Raw genomic sequence first — 16,549 nt, forward strand, 5'->3', positions numbered from 1 at the left:
GTCGGCGGACACTCCCAGATAAATTGCCTGATGCAGAATCATATCGCCGTCCTGTGGTCGGCTTTAGCTCTGAAGCACCCCGAGCGGTTACTTGAGCCAGTGAACTCTCGAAAGCCCCGTCGTCGTGAATCGGCCCGGTCACCAAGACACACAGGTTCCCGGCACCGGTGCCCGAGGATGTACGCTGTGGGTCGTAACTCAGGCAAGGCTATAACTCTCTGACTTCTTCTAATCAACTTGCCTGGTACACTCACCTATCACTTTACTCATCACTCTATCTGCCACTCTATCTTTCCCACCACATCCACGCCACAATGACGCAAACCACCCCAACCACCACCCCCTCCTCCCCACCATCATCACCAAAAGACCCCTTCCGCCTCGACGGCAAAGTAGCCCTAGTAACCGGCTCCGGCCGCGGCATAGGCGCAGGAATAGCCCTCGCCCTCGCCCACCGCGGCGCAAAGCTCATCATCAACTACGCGCACTCATCCGCGCCAGCCGAAGCCCTCGTCTCCAAAATCAAAGCCCTCGGCCCCGGCTCCGACGCCATCGCCATCAAAGCCAACGTCTCTGACGTGGACCAAATCACGGCGCTCATGTCCCAGGCCGTCGCCCATTTTGGCAAGCTCGACATCGTCGCCTCCAACAGCGGTGTTGTGTCCTTTGGTCATTTGAAGGATGTCACCCCTGAGGAGTTTGACAGGGTTTTTGGCGTGAACACGAGGGGGCAGTTTTTTGTCGCGAGGGAGGCGTATAGACATTTGGAGGTGGGGGGACGGATTATACTGACTAGCTCGAATACGGCGAGTGTGAAGGGAGTGCCGAGGCATGCTGTTTATAGTGGTTCTAAGGGGGCGGTGGAGACTTTTGTGAGGTGTTTGGTATGTTTTTTCTTTTTTTTTATTAAAAAAAAAACTCACAATTCACGGAGAAGGATGGGGAAAAGATGATGTTAACAACTGGGTCTGTCAAGGCCATCGACTGCGGAGACAAAAAGATCACCGTCAATGCTGTCGCGCCTGGGGCGATCAAGACGGACATGTATGCTGCTGTGGCTCGCGAGTACATCCCTGGTGGGGAGAACTTTACCGACGAGCAGGTTGATGAGGTATGATATTCCTTTCGCTCTCTGCAACTTGAGTTGTACTAATCCCATTTCTTCTCTCTCAAAACAGTGTGCAGCTTGGCTGTCGCCCCTTCAGCGGGTGGGACTGCCTGACGATGTTGCCCGCGCGGTGTGCTTTCTAGCCTCGGACGCTGCTGAATGGGTCAATGGCAAGATCATCGGCATTGATGGTGGTGCGTTTAGGTAACCGAGTCGATTGTTGGTCGGGGATTCAGAGACTAGTAAGGGTGCTGCGCGCATTTCGGTCACCGAAGGGTGGTATAATCCCCGAGGAGCAGGATCACACCAAGCTTGAACACCATTCGTGCCCGCATTTTTAATGTGTTCTCCCTTTTTACTTTCAGAATGGGAACTTCGTTATGTTACATTTCTGCGACTATATGCTCGAAATATCCAAGAAATCGGTTACAATGACATGCGTACATAGCGGCACCAGATTATGACCCAATTGTGCCCCAAAGCCGTCGTTGGACAACACTATTCATAAACGGGCTTGATGATTATAGATAATCAGTCCTACCAAAACCAGGCGACGCAATACTTTTGCCATTTATCTCCACACGGTGATGATGTCACAAGCCACCTTAAACCCCCTAAAGCACCCCTGAACCCCTATTCCCCCCTCTTCCCAGGAGGAACATTCGCCATAGCCTCCTCCGCCAACACCGGCCTCCCCGCCACATCAGAAAAAATTGGCTGCTCATAAACATGTAAAAACCACTTCGTACACGCCGGGTGTGCACCCCGCCACTCCCCGTCCAAAAAGAACCTAAATGCCCCAGCAATAATCCCCGCGACAAACAGATCAGCAAGGGAGAGTGTTTCCCCAACCAGATAAGAAGTCGTCTTCGCAGCGAGGTGGTCCTCGATGATCTGAAGCCTCTTGAGTGTTGCTTGCCTGTTGAGCTCGACTTCTCCCTGCACAAAGGGCGAGCGACCGATCAAGGGGTTGAACCACCCGCCGAGGGAGGGGAGGATCTCCGAGTTGGCGAAGGACATCCAGCGGAGGATGCTGGCGTGGTTTTCGGTGTTGCCGGAGCCAAGGAGGGGGGTGGTTTTGTCTTGGGATGTGACTGCATATGAGGGTTAGTAACGCGAGAGAGAGAGAAGATAGATTGGGTGGGAGAATGTACTGTAGATGGCAATTGCTATGCACTCGGACAGGATGAAACCGTTTGCGCCGACGAATGTGGGGATTTTGCCGAGGGGGTTCAGCTTTAGGTATTCTTCTGGCGCCTGTTGAGATGACGTGATTGTCACGAGGTCCAGTGGGAGGTTGGAAGCTTTGGCAACTGCCAGGATGGCTGTTGAACGGGGGTTGAACTGTGGTCTGTGTCAGCGTTGTGGTGTGAAGGTATTACAAGAGATGAACCATCATACAGGGCGCGTGTACAGGATACCGAAGGCCATGATGGAGAAGTGTGGTTGGAAATGCTAGCAAGTCAGGTTCTGGCAAGAGCGCTTCCAGGGTGAATGGCTTAGCTGCGGAGGATGCCTAAGCAAGACTTGATATCAAGTATGAGATTGATAGCTAAGCTAGGTAGCCTGGGCACATTCTTGTTCCTATATCTATTGGTAGATGCAGTGGTCCCCGATTGGATCAGATGCCGACTGTCTCGTTCCGACATCCCATAACGACGGCCCTCAAGCTCTCCCGGTCCGTGAATATATCCTCATCCTCAGCAACCTCTGGCAGCGACATAATTGGTACGAAATCTCTAAATGCCTCTTCGCTCGCAAAGGTTATAATGGCAAAGCCATCAAAGTTGACATCTTCGGGCTTTCCGACCAACATGTTCAAGGGGTACGTAGGGCTCGCCGAATCCCGAGCAAGATAGTGACGGGTGTGAGACAAGGGAAATCGGGGGCCGGCGAGAGACTGGAGCAGAGGGACATGAACATTTTCCCAGTGGTCCTTGAACTGCTCGGGTGATATGTCTGACTTGCGGGTAACGAAGATGATGATTGTATATGGCTTCGAGCTGGAAGACATGGCGGCGGCTGTGGAAAGCGATGAGGGCTCAAGGGCCTGATGCGGAGATAAAAATTGGTTGAAGAAAAAACGCAGTCTCCTTGGTTTTGTCCCGAAGTCTAGGTAAGTGCCTGCATGTCTTCGGAATCCGACCTGCGCCACATGCGCACAGCAGTCGGACTTTGAACCGAAAGGTAGCCACCCTGTATCACCCAGAGATTACATTTGTCCTACCTAGGTGAAACGTCTAGATCGCGAGGGCATTACTTTTCACGTTAGGCTGGGAAATCTTCCCTGATTTGTCCGGTGAAACGAGCATCCCACAAACAATCGTAATCACGATGTATGCATCACAGGTTTTTGTGCTTGGTGCCATAAGTGCCCTACTCCTCTTCGTAACGAGATTCTATGCCGCTCGCAAACAAGTATGGAAGCTGAAGAGCGCCAATCTCGTGAGTTCTGGCCTGACACCATGCCCTGCCCAGTAAGCTAATCTGTTTTGGCAGCCAATGCCAGAGTTTAAGCTCACGTCTGGTCACTTCCTGGCTTTGAAGGAGACTGTCAAGACTCTTCCGAAAAACGCAACCCTGCACACGGTCATGATGCAACTGTCAAAGAGGTTTCCCTCCGGAATGTTCTACATCAACATGTGGCCTTTTAGCGGCACGTGGCTTGTGGTGACGACGCCCTCGGGAGCTTCACAATGTCAAACTCTGAATCTTATCAAGCCATCGATTCTCACGAAACCATTGGAAACCATCGGCGGTGGGCCAAGCCTGATCACCATGAATGGAGAGACGCATAAGAAATGGCGTAGTCTATTCAACCCAGGATTTAGCCCCAGCTATCTCATGGGGCTGGCTCCGATGATTGCGGATGAAGTGGCTGTATTTTGCCGTTTGTTGAGGGAACAGGCTGGGAACAAGAACGCGGAGGTGCTAAAGTTGGAAGATCTGACATTACGCCTAACAGTTGACACGATTGGAGCCGTTGCTCTGTGAGTCTAGCAAAGGTTATTACCAGATAGTCGAATGTCTGCTAATGGCCATGCGTGCCCCCTGCAGAGACACAAGGCTACACCATCAGACAAAGGATAGCCAACTTGCTCTGGCACTTCAGCGTCAAATCGAATGGACATCATTCGGGACTACCTTTAACCCATTCAAACGCCACCTCACTATCCGCCCCTTGGTGCTGTGGTACAACAACCGCATCATGGATCGGCTCATTGGCCAGGAAATCGACAAGAGATACACTGAGTATCTGCAGGATCAAGGCTCAGGTGAAAGGGGCTCCAAATCCGTCATGTCACTCGTGCTGGCTCAGTTCCTAGAAGAAGCCCAAGTCAAAGGCGCCCCGCCCCCTCTATCCGAGTTCAAGAAACTAGTTGCGCCCCAACTGCGCGGATTCCTGTTTGCTGGCCGAGACACGACGAGTAGCACCCTTCTCTATTGTTTTCACCTCTTGGCTACCCATCCCGAAGCGCTCAAAAGACTCCGCAGCGAGCACGGTGAAGTCTTTGGCGACAGGCTGAACGCGTCGATAGCCCATCAGGCCATTGCAAAGGAACCTCAACGGCTCAACCAACTGCCGTACACGACAGCGGTGATCAAGGAAGCGCTTCGGCTGTTTCCTCCCTCTGCGTCTTTACGCGAAGGCCGCGCTGGAGTCGATCTTGTGGATGAGAAAGGAAGGCGGTATCCCACTGAGGGATGCAACGTGTGGACGCTGACAGTGGCGCTGCATCACAATGCCGTTTATTGGAAGCAGGCCGAGTCATTTGTGCCAGAGCGGTGGTTGGTAGGACCCGAGGATCCCATGTACCCCGTCAAGGGGGCGTGGAGGGCGTTTGAGCTTGGTCCTAGGGCCTGCATTGGGCAGACGTTGGCGCTGATGGAACTTCGAGTTGCGCTGGTGATGACACTCTCCGAGTTTGATATCACTCCGGCGTACGAGGATTGGGATAGGATGCATCCAAGGCCGGGTGTCAAGGTGGTGAATGGAAATAGGGCTTATCAGGCAGAGAAGGGTGGTGGTGGTGCGCATCCTGCTGATGGATTTCCTTGTCGGGTTACGCTTCGCGACATGGATGGTAGAGGGTGACGTTCAGGGGCAATGCACCATTCTTCAGCTTTCCCATGTCAAAACTCGATATATTCAGAAATACCAAAACGTTTTTCTTATTCCCTCTCACTTGGAACGAACGGGTGACAAATGCCCATGATTGTGTTTCTTTCTTAGCATGACCTACTGCCCCTGAGCAGCCCCTGGCTAACCCCTGGCTAAACCCCCTGAATCCAGGATCCACTATCCACAAGATCACCAGCCTCCTCAAACAAAGCCGGTCGACACATTACACAGGCACCATCACCTCACTTTCCAGCCAGAATATCAGCAGCAATCTTCTCTGCCAATGCGTACACCGTTCCCATAGGCTGCCCATCAATCGCAAACGGGAACGCCGACGCATCCACCACCCGAACACCATCCACCCCCAAAACCCTCGCATTCGAGTCCACCACCGCATTCGGATCATCCCTCTTCCCCATAGCGCAAGTTCCCACACCAGCATAATACGCATCCGACGTCTCAGCAATATAATTGTAAATCTCCTCATCAGTCTGATACCTCTCCCCAGGCAGAATCTCCGGCCCATCAATCACCTCTTGCATCGTCTCCGACGCCACAATAGCCCTGCACCGGCGAAACGCAGCAACAGCCATCTCCTTATCCCTCGGATCGTCCAACCAACGGGGATCAACAATCGGATTCTGCGCCGTATCAGTACTATTAATCGTCACCGACCCCCGACTGAACGTCGCCATCAGCGCCGCCGACATGCTAAAGTAATTCTTCCCATCATACTGCGGGACAAACGTGTCGTCCAGGGCAATGTAGGAAAAAGTCGGCCAGTCCTCAGGGAATTCTTTTTCGATATCTGCCGCCGTCGAGTCCTTGAGCATGCCGGGCTGGTGCTTCTCAAAGGCAAAGTAGTCCTGCCCGGGGTTGGTCAGGAGCCCGGTGCGGAAGTTGTTGTACTCGTAGATGGACCGGGGGAGGGTCTCCTTGCTGCCCATCAGCTGGCTGTGGCTTTCTACTTTTACCGGGCTGGTCGGGCCGAGGATGATGGTGTCTTGCATGTTCTTGCCGACGCCGGGGCGGTCGGAGAGGACGGGGATGTCAAGCTTCTCGAGGGTGTCCCGGGGTCCGATGCCCGAGACCATCAGGAGCTGGGGGGAGCGCATCACGCCGGCGGAGAGGATGACTTCTTTTTTGGCGCCAATGGTCCACTCGAAGCCGTCGGTGCTCACCTTGACGCCGGTTGCCTTCTTCTTGTCGTCGAATAAGATCTTCTTGACGAGGGTGCGAGTGTAAAAGTTGAGGTTGTTGCTCTCGAGGAGGGCGTCGTGGAGGTAGGAGGTGGATGCTGTCTCGCGGCGCCGGGTGTAAGGGTTGATGGTGTGCGTGATGTAGGACCGGCCGAGCAGGTTGCCGTCGGAGAAGCCTTGCACTTCAGGAAAGCCCAGTTTGGCGAGTGCCTTGTCCACCCAGGACGAGATGGCGTTAGTCCAGTAGGGGTAGGCGACGTGGACTGGCCCGCCGGACTCGGAGAATGCAGAAAGGTTGTTGACGGCAGTGGCATTGGCAGGTCTTGGGTTTGTGTTGGGGCCGGAAAACGTTACGCTTTTCTGGAAGTACGGTAGCCAGTTGTCCCAGGTGTATGCATCGTCACCGACCTGCTCGGCCCATTTCTTGTAGGCCCCTTTCGAGCCGCGGTGATAGAGCATCGCGCCGCGGGCTGTGCTGCCACCTAGTGTCTTTCCCTGCATGTAAAACATGGCTCTTTTGGCGAGACCCTACAATGATTCGTTAGCTCTCCTGTTCCTCTGAGTGTCCGAAGAGAGGGTGTACATACTGGCTGTGGCACAGTGTACTGATACCAGTCAAACAAGGGGTTCTTCACGTGGCCATTATCGAAGAAGTAGTTGAACAGATACATGGGCACCTCGGTCATATTTCCCCCCTCAATCTCGTAGAAACCGCCTGCTTCGATCACAGCCACCGAGTTGGCATTGTCTTCGGAAAGTCGCTTGGCCATCGCTAAGCCAGCAGTGCCGCCGCCAACAATCACGTAGTCAAATGATTGCCCTGGCCAACCGTAGGGCCCGAAGTGCGAGCTAAGCAAGTCTTTTGCCTGAATACGACCATCCATGCGAGCTTCATCATGGTTTTTTGTCGTGGTGAACAGGGACGAGACTCGAGGAATAGCATTGAAGGCAGAGAGATACAGCGGCTGCTGTGTTGCAGTGGCAATGCCAACGCTGATTGTCCGCGACAGGGCAACAAGGTAGAGTGGTAGGGATCTCATTTTGAGCGTCAAGTGGGTAGGTAATGTTAACAGTTTGGCAAAGCTGGAATATAGTTGAACACTACTAGTGAGATCAAGTAAATCTATATAGCCAAGAGAGTCTCTTTTGGCTATGTAGGTACCCACCCATCTCGGATTCCAATCTGTTCAATTGCTATATGTCGGACCGCATTGTGCCTCCGTCTATCGGTGTCCAGCTTTGAGGGTGTATACCCTAGTAGGGTTCGCTTTCCGGAGACAGAGCGAGCCGCATACCGATGGTGCCGACTTTTGCGACGGCCGTTTGCAGCTCTGTATAAAGTTGAACCCAGTGTCGCTCCCAATGTCGTTCGGTCAACGACGTCTTGCTCAAAACACCTTCACACGAATAATCGCACACCATGGCCGGTATTGGAGTCGAGGCAATCGCAGTCGTGACAGGATGCTTCCTCTCGGGTAAGGATCAACCCCGTCCTGAAGGTACAAGCCGACAAACTAAGCACCTGCGCGCGCACAGGAGCCATCATGAGTGTCTTCCTGATCACGATTCCGGTGCTCATCGCAACGACAAAGGAGCCGGCAAAGTTGGTCAACCAATGGAGACGTGTGTATCTCAGCGGTCACGTCAAAGGACCGGCCATAGCAACCACCACGGGTCTCGTCTACGTCTATGCAGCCTGGAACAAATACGCGGCCGGCGAGCCGTGGCGTGTTTTTGCCCTCGCCGGAGCGACGACGGTTTCCATCGTGCCTTACACCTTGACTTTTATGCAAGGGATCAACAATGCGCTTTTCCGTGCCGATGCTCTGACTGGCAAGGGAGTTGAGCCCTCGTGGGCCGATGCCGAGACGTTGGTGCTTCGATGGGGCCGACTTAATGCTATTCGGGCGTTGATTCCTCTCGCCGGGGGGATCATTGGACTTTTGGGCACTTGCCAGGTGTTGTCATTTTAGAGTACCTAGCAGGAGTGTCAGGTGTCAGAACTGAGAATATGGTGTAACCCCGCGATAAGGAAATGCATGTGGTCAGCTTGTGCCGCCCCCAGACCGTGCTGTTCTGTTGGCATTGGTCGTTGTCCAGCAAGAGACCCGGCCTCTTGGCTCCCCGTTTCGCTCCCCGATGTGCATCTTGGGCCGTTGAGTAGTCCACCACGGCTAGATATAGGGTACGCAAGATGGTTCCAATACCTCGTTGTGTCCCGTCAACATTCTACACGTAGACGCTAAAATCCAACATCTTGTAATAACGTGTAACAGGATGGGTCCACTGCTGCTCTTGGTTGGACTGGTGTTCCTTTACCCCCTTTACCATGTCATCTACAATCTTTTCTTCCACCCCTTGGCCTCCTACCCCGGCCCCCTTCTCTGGCGGGCAAGCTCCTTCCCATGGAAGCTCACACTCCTCCGGGGGACCATGCATCACGATCTGATGCGATTCCATCAAAAGTACGGCGACACCGTCCGCCTCAAGCCCGATGAGATCAGCTACGCAAACGCCCAAGCCTGGAAAGACATCCACGCACACGTCCCAGGCCGTCCGGAATTCCTCAAAGACCCCGTTCGCCTCCCCCTGGCACCCAACGGCATCATGAGCATCCTCGTCTCCGACACCAGAAACCACGCCCGCTTCCGCAGCTTGTTCGGCCACGCTTTCAGTGACAAAGGCCTGCGCGTCCAAGAGGCAAACATAATCCGCTATGCCGACCTCCTGGTCGATGTCCTCCGGGAAGTCGCCGACACGGACTCAGCCATCGAAATGGTGCGGTACTACAACATGGGCATCTTCGACTCGATCGGTGCCCTCTCCTTTGGCGAGTCCTTCAACAGCCTGGCCGATCGAACCCTCCACCCCTGGGTCGACGCCATCCACAAAAACCTCAAGAGCGTGGCCATCTCGCACGTCTTGCGGAGCATGGGAATCGAGTTCCTCACCCCTTACGTCCTCCCCGAAGAATTGCGGGGGAAGCGCGCCGAGAATTACAAGTACGCCATCGAAAAGGTCAACCGCCGGCTGCAAAAGACGGGCGACCAGGGTGACTTTTGGGATCGCGTCATCGTCAAGAGCGGCGACGGGAACGAGTCCGGCCAGGGGATGAGCCAGGGAGAGATGCTCAACAATGCCGCCGTGATGGTCGTTGCCGGGTCAGAAACGACATCCTCTGTCCTCTGCGGCGCCACATTTCTCATGTGCAAATACGTCAAGTTCGACAAGGCAGCGCACGAGGTCCGCTCGGCGTTCAAGAGGTCGGAGGATATCACCCTGTTGACTGTCTCCCCTCTGCCTTACCTCACTGCTGTCATTGACGAGACCCTTCGCATGTACCCCGCCGTTCCGGGCCAACCACCGCGCGTCGTGCCCGCGGGAGGAGCCATGGTTTGTGGCAAATTCATCCCCGAGGGCGTAAGTACTTCCTTTCTCTCTGCCTACCTACCTACCTCAGAAACATAATCAACTGATGACTATGCGGCATAAAGATGCGCGTCGGTATAAGCCACATCGGCACGTATTACGCCGACTACAACTTCACCAAACCTCACGAATTCATCCCCGAGCGCTTCATCAACAAGGATGATCCGATGTTTGCCAACGACAATTACGCCGCTTACCAGCCGTGGTCTGTCGGGGTGCGCAACTGCATCGGGCGCAACCTTGCCTACGCCGAGCTGCGCTTGACACTGGCCAAGTTGCTGTGGCATTTTGACCTTGTGCTGGACGAGGCCAAGACGGGAGACTTTCTGGACCAGAAGATCTGGTCCATCTGGGCGAAGAGGGAGCTGTATGTCAAGCTGTACTCTCGCAAGGACTGATGGACTGGTGGACATGATAGGGGCGGTAGTAACTTGAATGATAATCAACCATGAACCCCTTATATCATTGCGTACTCTGTGGTTTTAAATACAAGAGGCTCAAACAAAGCTGAAGCAACCTGTCGTTGAAAAATATGTCAGGAATTGATAACTTGACAGAAATAGTCCCATGTAGACCTTCACCAAACAAAAGAAATGAGATGACGTCTTCAAAGTGACTAGCAGGCTAGGTGTACCTATTCCTTCATCTGCTTCAACAACCTCAACAACACCCCACTCCCAGTAACCCTCTGAACCATCTCGATATACTCTCTCTCCACCGAAAAAGGCCTACCCACCACATTCGGGATCCACCGGCCCACCAACTGCTCCGGCCTGATGTCCGCAACATGAATGCTCTGCGACAAATAGTCCCGATAGTCATCAATCTGCGGCCGTAGTGCCCTTGAGTGGAAAGGGATGTCGATACCCGTCAGAGGGATAGTGGCCTTTCCACGTCTAAGAGCGTCTGAGCTGGAAACAAGTCGAGCACGGGGAATAAGACCGCGCACCAAGCCCTTGAATGTGGCTATGTCAAGCCTTTCCGGTTCAGGTTTTATCGAGAGGTCATCACAGGCTTTTCCGAGGATCCAAAGCGGTTGGAACTAGGATATATGAGCAAGAAGTGATGGCGGAGAGGGTGAAGAGATGAGGAAGAACTGACATGACCGGCGCAGACATACTGCTGGGAACGAATGTTGTAGTTTACTGTCTCTAACAAGAGGCCTGTTTCCTCTGCGATCACTTGCACCAGGGCTTGCAGGTGATCCTCCCCGAAGGCTAGGTAAAGCAAGGCGAGTGAGAACTCATTCAAGGCTGCGAATTGGGGAAATGGGGCAAGATACCTGGGCCGATTCGTGAAGGATCAACAGCAACCATGCTGTAATCCGTCCTGTCACCTGCCTCACGGGGCAAGGCATTCTGCATCTTCAACCCGCGGTAGTATATGAGCGATAGCAGGCTCTCAAACTGCATGAACGACGTGCAAGCCCCCAGAGCGGCATATTCGCCAAGTGAATGTCCTGCAAAGCGTGCGCCTGTCTGAACAACGCCTCTGGTCCGCAAATGTACATATTCTGCCATCTCCATGACAACTAATGCTGGTTGTGCGAACTGTGTTGACATGAGAAGACCAGTCGAGTGCGAGAATGTGTACGACTTCGACCGTGTTGTCAGGCCGCGCAGGATTGGCTCCTCTCTGCTGTCCCCGCCAGCTGTCAAAACTCGTCGGGTCATTCCGAGATACATATTTCGAATGTGTCGTCCACGGCTTCCTCCAAAGTAGACGGTGAGCGTCTTGGGATTGTCTTGAACGATGTGCCTGAGCGAGAACCCGTAGTGCATTCTCAGATGATCCTCTGCTCGATCCCACAGCGCTTTTGCCTCGGGCCTCGTGGCGTAAAGTGACATGCCCATGCCTTTTTCCTGACCTCCTTGGCCGCAAAAGACATATGCGGTGCCAGGCTGCTCAACATCTGCTTCAGCAGCGAGCACCCTTTCCCCCGTCTCGTCGTTGAAGGTCTGTATACTGAGAATCATCCTGCCATCCTCCACAGCAACATGTTGCATCTCGACTCTCAACCTGTCCTTTGGTCGTACCATGGCCTCGAAGCTTGCCTGCCAGCCTTTGAACCGGGTCCGGTCCGTATCTCCTATAGCCCATTCGACTGCTCGACGGACAATCGCTGACGTGTGCATCCCATGAACCACTGTCCCATGAAGACCAGCATATCGAGCAAACAAGGGGCACACGTGTATCGGGTTTGTGTCATGCGAAACAGCTGCGTAAGAGGCGCTTTCGGCGGGGGCATGTACAAGAATTGGCGGGACGCCCGTCCATCCTGGATTCTCCAGCTGTTGTCGAGCAGTGAGAGGTGATCCATGTCGGCGGAGAAAATCCATGATTGGATTACCGAGGCAAGAGTCTTGCTCAAAATACACTCGGCCGAGTTGGATAGGGGCTGAAGTGTCGCTCTGCTCTGCCAGAGTCACGACGCCGGACACCTGCAGCAAGGCATTCCCATTCTCGTTGTCGTGTATAGTGTGAGTGGTGAGTTTGAACCTGAGTCTCTGTCCAATCAGGTCGGGCGGCTGTTCGTCAAATATCAACCATTTCCGGCTTATCAAAAGGGCGTTCTTAATGGGCGAGTCAACATGTACCACCGCCTCCGGCTCTCTCACTGAGGTGAACTGTTCCTCGGCGCTTCCTTGTTCACCCCGCAAGAAGAATTCTGTCTCGATGGTGACCACCCGCTCACCTTGCCTTCGGATATCTGCAGAGATTTTGACCAGCTTTCCCGTCGCCGTCGTGGCCACCGCCGTGATGCGCGAAAATGCCTGTACCGTGTCCCCAACCTGCAGCGGCCTGGCGGATGGAGCGTAACGAAAGGATATCGACCGGTGAAGAAGCCGCAGTAGATTGCAGTTCAAACCCGGGATCAGAAGGGGCTTGGTGAGAGCAGTCCACGCCACAACGATGCAGTAGTCGAGAGGAATAAGAAGACCACTGGGGTTCCACGAACGAAGCTGTGCTCCGCTGCTTCTTCGGATGACATTGATGTAATCATAGATATTCCGCTCACAGAGAATCATTTCGTTTCCGGTGAACTCGGAGCTCAATCCCGTGACTTGAGGAGAACCTGGGAAAACATCGTGGATCCACAGCCGGTGGTATAAAGACTTTACGGTCGCGGTGTGTGTCGAAGCATTCTCGTAGAGTCTGCAGCCCTTGGGCCCCTGGTGAACCTTGAGCGGGAACTTTACTTCAGTCACCCGTTTCGTGGCGACAGAGGGAGAAAGGATGAGTGTGACGACGATATCTCCGATGCGGTTGTGGGTAATTTTGAGACTGGTACGTGGGTTTTTCGCTGTTGAAGAACCCGGACTAAGAACAATCTCGTTAAAACATGAGTCCTCAGTCGCCCGTCTCATCTCAATCGTATCACGGGCAAGGGGGAGGAATGCCGTCTTGATCGGATTTTGGCAACGAGAAGTACCCCTGAAAATCCAGTCGTCTTCCAGGCACTTTTCTGCCCATGACCCAGCAACATTGACTATGTGCTTGATGAGTCTCTCGGTCTCCAAAATTTTGAAATCCTTAGTCAGTTCCACCCGATATGTCACGCCATGAGTTGTTGACAGGACTCCAGCAATCGCGGGCAGGTTAGGCGTCATCGGTGCTGTAGTTTCTGTAACCAAGCTCATGGGTGTGGGCTTGTATCCCCTTTCCAGCATCATCCAAACATGCGCCTGGCAAATGGAGTCGAGTATGTCTTTGGCGGACTCATCCAAGGCGGTGCAGTGTCGAACGGCAACTGGCCCTTGAATCACGCAGACGCGCTCGGCATCTTGACCAACGACGGCATCAATGTCCTCGGACTGCCATAGCGAGTCCTTCTTGAACCAAGTGATAAAGTGTTCGTCGAGCACCGGGATAAAAGGGACCGGCTTCTGGCCTCGGCGACGAAAGAGTGCCAGAAGTAGAGAGACGTCCTCGGGATACAGTGTTTCGGAGGCACCAGTTCCCAGTGTCTGCTCAAATAGTTGGACAATATCATCCGGCCGAGAATCAGTAGAACCCATATCCGAATCATGCCCAAACCTTTCGTGTGCCAGAAGGATGAATTCTTCTACCAGAATCCGATAAGACTCATCGATCCACCGATCCTGGTGGTGAACATACATGAGCTGACACAGCCGACGTAAAACGCTCGAATAGGTCATATCTCCCAATTCAATGCTCCTGCCACTGCAATCGACAGCGAACCATGGGCGGAAGTAGTCTTGGTTCAGACGATCCGCAATCTCGTCCTTGTGGTAGCGGAGATACTCAAGGCGCCTGGTCTTGTCCTTGATGGAAAAGATACTCTGATCAAATTCCTTCCACAGCATCATCCCACGCGTGGCGAGAACATGAATGGGCTGGCCCATTTCCGACTCGACGGTTATCACGCCGCCCGTAGGTTTGTCGAAAGACTTGTGCCACTCGCCGTCTTCGACTCCTCGCGCCCTAATTATTAGCTCTTTGGCTTGGGGGGAAGTGTGGGCTTCCTTGGCCACCATCATGCGGCTGCCGAGGAGAACGCCATCCACTGGCATGGGCGGGTGTCCAAACTTGTGAGCCCATTCGCCGGTCAACAGCGGCAATGTATCATTGCCGCAGCCGAGACCGCTGCCAACTATTAAGACAATGTTAGGAGATCTCCTTATCTGGCCGTACATGGCCAGGAGCGGTTGGTGGAAGTCCTCCCAAGAGTGGTGGCCGCCAGCTCGACCACCGGTCCATTGCAACCCGATACAGAACTCTGGGTACTGCTGTGAAATAGCAATCACCTCCTTAATTGCCCCGACGGAGCCGGGCTTGAATGAAATATGCCGCAAGCCTGGGATGGATTCGATGTATTCTTTGACCACCTCTGCTGAGGGTATGCCTGCGCCAATGGTGATACCGTTGATGGCAACTCCATCACCCGCTAAGCTGCGCAATACGGATATCTGCCAGGAAATTGTTTTGGGATTGGCGTAGAGCAGGTTGCAAGTGATACCTCGTTGCGGAGAAATGGCAGCAGCAAGGGTACGGAGGGCATGTTCGAACCCCTGTTCGTCCCGGTAGCCACCGCCAGCGAGCTCGATATGGTAGCCAGAGTTGATCACCGTGGCCACAAAGTCCCAGGCGACGGTCGTGGGTGTCATACCAGCGACCATGACAGGAGGGGCGCCAAAGAGCTTGGTCATTCTTGTCTCTAGCCGGGCCACACCGTCCTCGTCCACAACCAGACTCGGGGCAAACTGATCCTTCCAGCTGAGAGGCGCCCATGGCAATGTTAGAGATAATAACTCGTCGCGGCCGCTCGGTCCACCCGAGACAGACCTGTCTGACACTTGGATCACTCGCAGGCCAGTGCCTTCACTTTGCTCGTTTATCAAACTGCCAATCTGGCCCGGTCCAAAGTCTAGCACGTGTGTGGTGCCGGTCGAGCTGAGAGTGTGCGTGACCTGGACCCAGTCGACCGTGTCCACCGTTATGGTACGAATGATGGTGCGGAGTAAGTCGTCTGACTGAGATTCCTGGAGATTCTGCGCCGTATGTGTATGGTAAACCGGTATAGCGAAGTCATCGCGTGCGAGGGCCAACTCCAGCAGATGGGACCGCACGCTGGCGTCCACATCGATCAGATACGGGCTGTGATAGGGGCTGGATATCGGGAGAAACTGTACGCCGACGGTCGGTTTGCGCCTACGGTACAAAACTCTGGTCTGGTCCAATCCGTCGCGAGCCTTGATCTGTCGAAGTTGGACGCACAGGCTACGAAGCGACCCAGGTGGACCTGCGAGAACGAACTTCTCCTTTGAGTTTATCAGAGCAATATGTACTGAGTTGCCATTGCCGAGCCCTCTGTTGGTCCTTTCCAAACGTAGTGTGAGCTGGTCTTGACTCAGACCTGAGACGGCCAGCATGGACGACGGATAGCCCTCTTCATGTTCAACGCAATCTGCAATAGCCGCGGCAGGCAGGGTGCAAGTAGGAGTAGCGTAGTGGGACTCCAAACCAATCCAAAAGGAGATGCGGAGAGCTTCATCAGATGCTTGATAGAAGGACGACCAACTATTTGCTTTGGCAACGACCACGGCTGCCAGAAGCCCTTGTGAGTGACCGGTCACAGCATGAAGCAGATCCCTGAGTTGGCCAGGACGCTTGCCGAGAGCCTGGCATGTGATGCAGTATTGTGCCAGACTGAGTAGGGTGTTGAGAGGGAAGCTGATGGGAGAAAGAGCAAGGCGATCTTCGGAGGGTGCCAACTCTGGATTGTCGAGCCAGGCTTGGAGATGGAAACCTAACTCCTGGTGAAAGTGGCTCTTGTGTGGTTGTGACGACAGCTGGGACAATGTTGCCGATGCATTTTCCGTCAGAGTCCTGAGGTTCGGTCCATGACGCTCGACCAAGTCCCTGAGGTCACTTAATGCAGTCAGATTATTGTGGCCCTGGCCACCAAAGACAGCACATATTCGAGCCTTGCCGGTTTCTGCAGTTTTGAGGAGAGCAGACGAGTTCGCTCCGCCCTCTGGTGAAGGGTCGGTTTCGTGGGCCAAGATTGCAGTCATGACGACGCCAACAATAATCAATCAGCAGAAGAGATCGAGGCAGCAAGCAATCGTGTCGAATGGTTTAGGCACATCCAATGCAGGGGAACGAGCTGAAATTTGCATGTCTTTCACTCCATTGTTAATTCGGCCGTAATCGGAGTGCGAACAT

General features: G+C 53.8%; 8 protein-coding genes across 8 annotated transcripts; 4 read left to right on the top strand and 4 right to left on the bottom strand.

The window, feature by feature from the left end:
- Positions 1–58: 58 nt before the first annotated feature.
- QC764_207240 (uncharacterized protein) lies at positions 59–1,457 on the top strand. The gene is made up of 3 exons (XM_062944440.1): positions 59–884; positions 977–1,111; positions 1,179–1,457. The coding sequence occupies exons 1-3, from the start codon at positions 315–317 to the stop codon at positions 1,314–1,316; spliced, it is 843 nt and encodes a 280-aa protein (XP_062803266.1). The 5' UTR covers positions 59–314; the 3' UTR covers positions 1,317–1,457.
- A 284-nt stretch (positions 1,458–1,741) lies between these two features.
- Positions 1,742–2,539, bottom strand: TEF4_1 (elongation factor EF-1 gamma subunit; the record flags this gene model as incomplete). The annotated part of the gene is made up of 3 exons (XM_062944441.1): positions 1,742–2,202; positions 2,263–2,452; positions 2,510–2,539. 3 exons carry the CDS (start codon positions 2,537–2,539, stop codon positions 1,742–1,744), a joined length of 681 nt encoding a protein of 226 aa, XP_062803267.1.
- A 190-nt stretch (positions 2,540–2,729) lies between these two features.
- On the bottom strand, positions 2,730–3,122 carry QC764_207255 (uncharacterized protein; the record flags this gene model as incomplete). The annotated part of the gene is made up of 1 exon (XM_062944442.1): positions 2,730–3,122. One exon carries the CDS (start codon positions 3,120–3,122, stop codon positions 2,730–2,732), a length of 393 nt encoding a protein of 130 aa, XP_062803268.1.
- Positions 3,123–3,324: 202 nt separating this feature from the next.
- On the top strand, positions 3,325–5,251 carry QC764_207260 (uncharacterized protein). Its single transcript, XM_062944443.1, has 3 exons — positions 3,325–3,553; positions 3,608–4,098; positions 4,166–5,251. Exons 1-3 carry the CDS (start codon positions 3,443–3,445, stop codon positions 5,202–5,204), a joined length of 1,641 nt encoding a protein of 546 aa, XP_062803269.1. The 5' UTR covers positions 3,325–3,442; the 3' UTR covers positions 5,205–5,251.
- QC764_207270 (uncharacterized protein) lies at positions 5,237–8,480 on the bottom strand. The gene is made up of 2 exons (XM_062944444.1): positions 7,018–8,480; positions 5,237–6,958 (listed from the first exon to the last, which is right to left on the bottom strand). Exons 1-2 carry the CDS (start codon positions 7,468–7,470, stop codon positions 5,474–5,476), a joined length of 1,938 nt encoding a protein of 645 aa, XP_062803270.1. The 5' UTR covers positions 7,471–8,480; the 3' UTR covers positions 5,237–5,473.
- On the top strand, positions 7,621–8,403 carry QC764_207280 (uncharacterized protein; the record flags this gene model as incomplete). Its single annotated transcript, XM_062944445.1, has 2 exons — positions 7,621–7,905; positions 7,967–8,403. The coding sequence occupies exons 1-2, from the start codon at positions 7,851–7,853 to the stop codon at positions 8,401–8,403; spliced, it is 492 nt and encodes a 163-aa protein (XP_062803271.1). The 5' UTR covers positions 7,621–7,850.
- Positions 8,481–8,707: 227 nt separating the features above from the next.
- Positions 8,708–10,282, top strand: QC764_207290 (uncharacterized protein; the record flags this gene model as incomplete). Its single annotated transcript, XM_062944446.1, has 2 exons — positions 8,708–9,850; positions 9,925–10,282. The coding sequence occupies 2 exons, from the start codon at positions 8,708–8,710 to the stop codon at positions 10,255–10,257; spliced, it is 1,476 nt and encodes a 491-aa protein (XP_062803272.1). The 3' UTR covers positions 10,258–10,282.
- A 19-nt stretch (positions 10,283–10,301) lies between these two features.
- Positions 10,302–16,468, bottom strand: QC764_207300 (uncharacterized protein). Its single transcript, XM_062944447.1, has 3 exons — positions 11,142–16,468; positions 10,961–11,076; positions 10,302–10,901 (listed from the first exon to the last, which is right to left on the bottom strand). Exons 1-3 carry the CDS (start codon positions 16,396–16,398, stop codon positions 10,494–10,496), a joined length of 5,781 nt encoding a protein of 1,926 aa, XP_062803273.1. The 5' UTR covers positions 16,399–16,468; the 3' UTR covers positions 10,302–10,493.
- Between the last annotated feature and the right edge of the window lie 81 nt (positions 16,469–16,549).

The sequence above is a fragment of the Podospora pseudoanserina genome, chromosome 2, assembly GCF_035222485.1.
Source record: "Podospora pseudoanserina strain CBS 124.78 chromosome 2, whole genome shotgun sequence".
NCBI classification, from domain to species: domain Eukaryota; kingdom Fungi; phylum Ascomycota; class Sordariomycetes; order Sordariales; family Podosporaceae; genus Podospora; species Podospora pseudoanserina.

Coding starts and splice junctions, on each gene's coding strand:
- QC764_207240 (XM_062944440.1), top strand. CDS start 315: ATGACGCAAACCACCCCAACCACCACCCCCTCCTCCCCACCATCATCA. Junction 885..976: donor AGACTTTTGTGAGGTGTTTG/GTATGTTTTTTC, acceptor GGGTCTGTCAAG/GCCATCGACTGCGGAGACAA. Junction 1,112..1,178: donor CCGACGAGCAGGTTGATGAG/GTATGATATTCC, acceptor CTCTCAAAACAG/TGTGCAGCTTGGCTGTCGCC.
- QC764_207260 (XM_062944443.1), top strand. CDS start 3,443: ATGTATGCATCACAGGTTTTTGTGCTTGGTGCCATAAGTGCCCTACTC. Junction 3,554..3,607: donor AGCTGAAGAGCGCCAATCTC/GTGAGTTCTGGC, acceptor CTGTTTTGGCAG/CCAATGCCAGAGTTTAAGCT. Junction 4,099..4,165: donor ACGATTGGAGCCGTTGCTCT/GTGAGTCTAGCA, acceptor TGCCCCCTGCAG/AGACACAAGGCTACACCATC.
- QC764_207270 (XM_062944444.1), bottom strand. CDS start 7,470: ATGAGATCCCTACCACTCTACCTTGTTGCCCTGTCGCGGACAATCAGC. Junction 6,959..7,017: donor AGTACACTGTGCCACAGCCA/GTATGTACACCC, acceptor GAATCATTGTAG/GGTCTCGCCAAAAGAGCCAT.
- QC764_207300 (XM_062944447.1), bottom strand. CDS start 16,398: ATGACTGCAATCTTGGCCCACGAAACCGACCCTTCACCAGAGGGCGGA. Junction 11,077..11,141: donor TCCTTCACGAATCGGCCCAG/GTATCTTGCCCC, acceptor TGCTTTACCTAG/CCTTCGGGGAGGATCACCTG. Junction 10,902..10,960: donor AGTATGTCTGCGCCGGTCAT/GTCAGTTCTTCC, acceptor CATATATCCTAG/TTCCAACCGCTTTGGATCCT.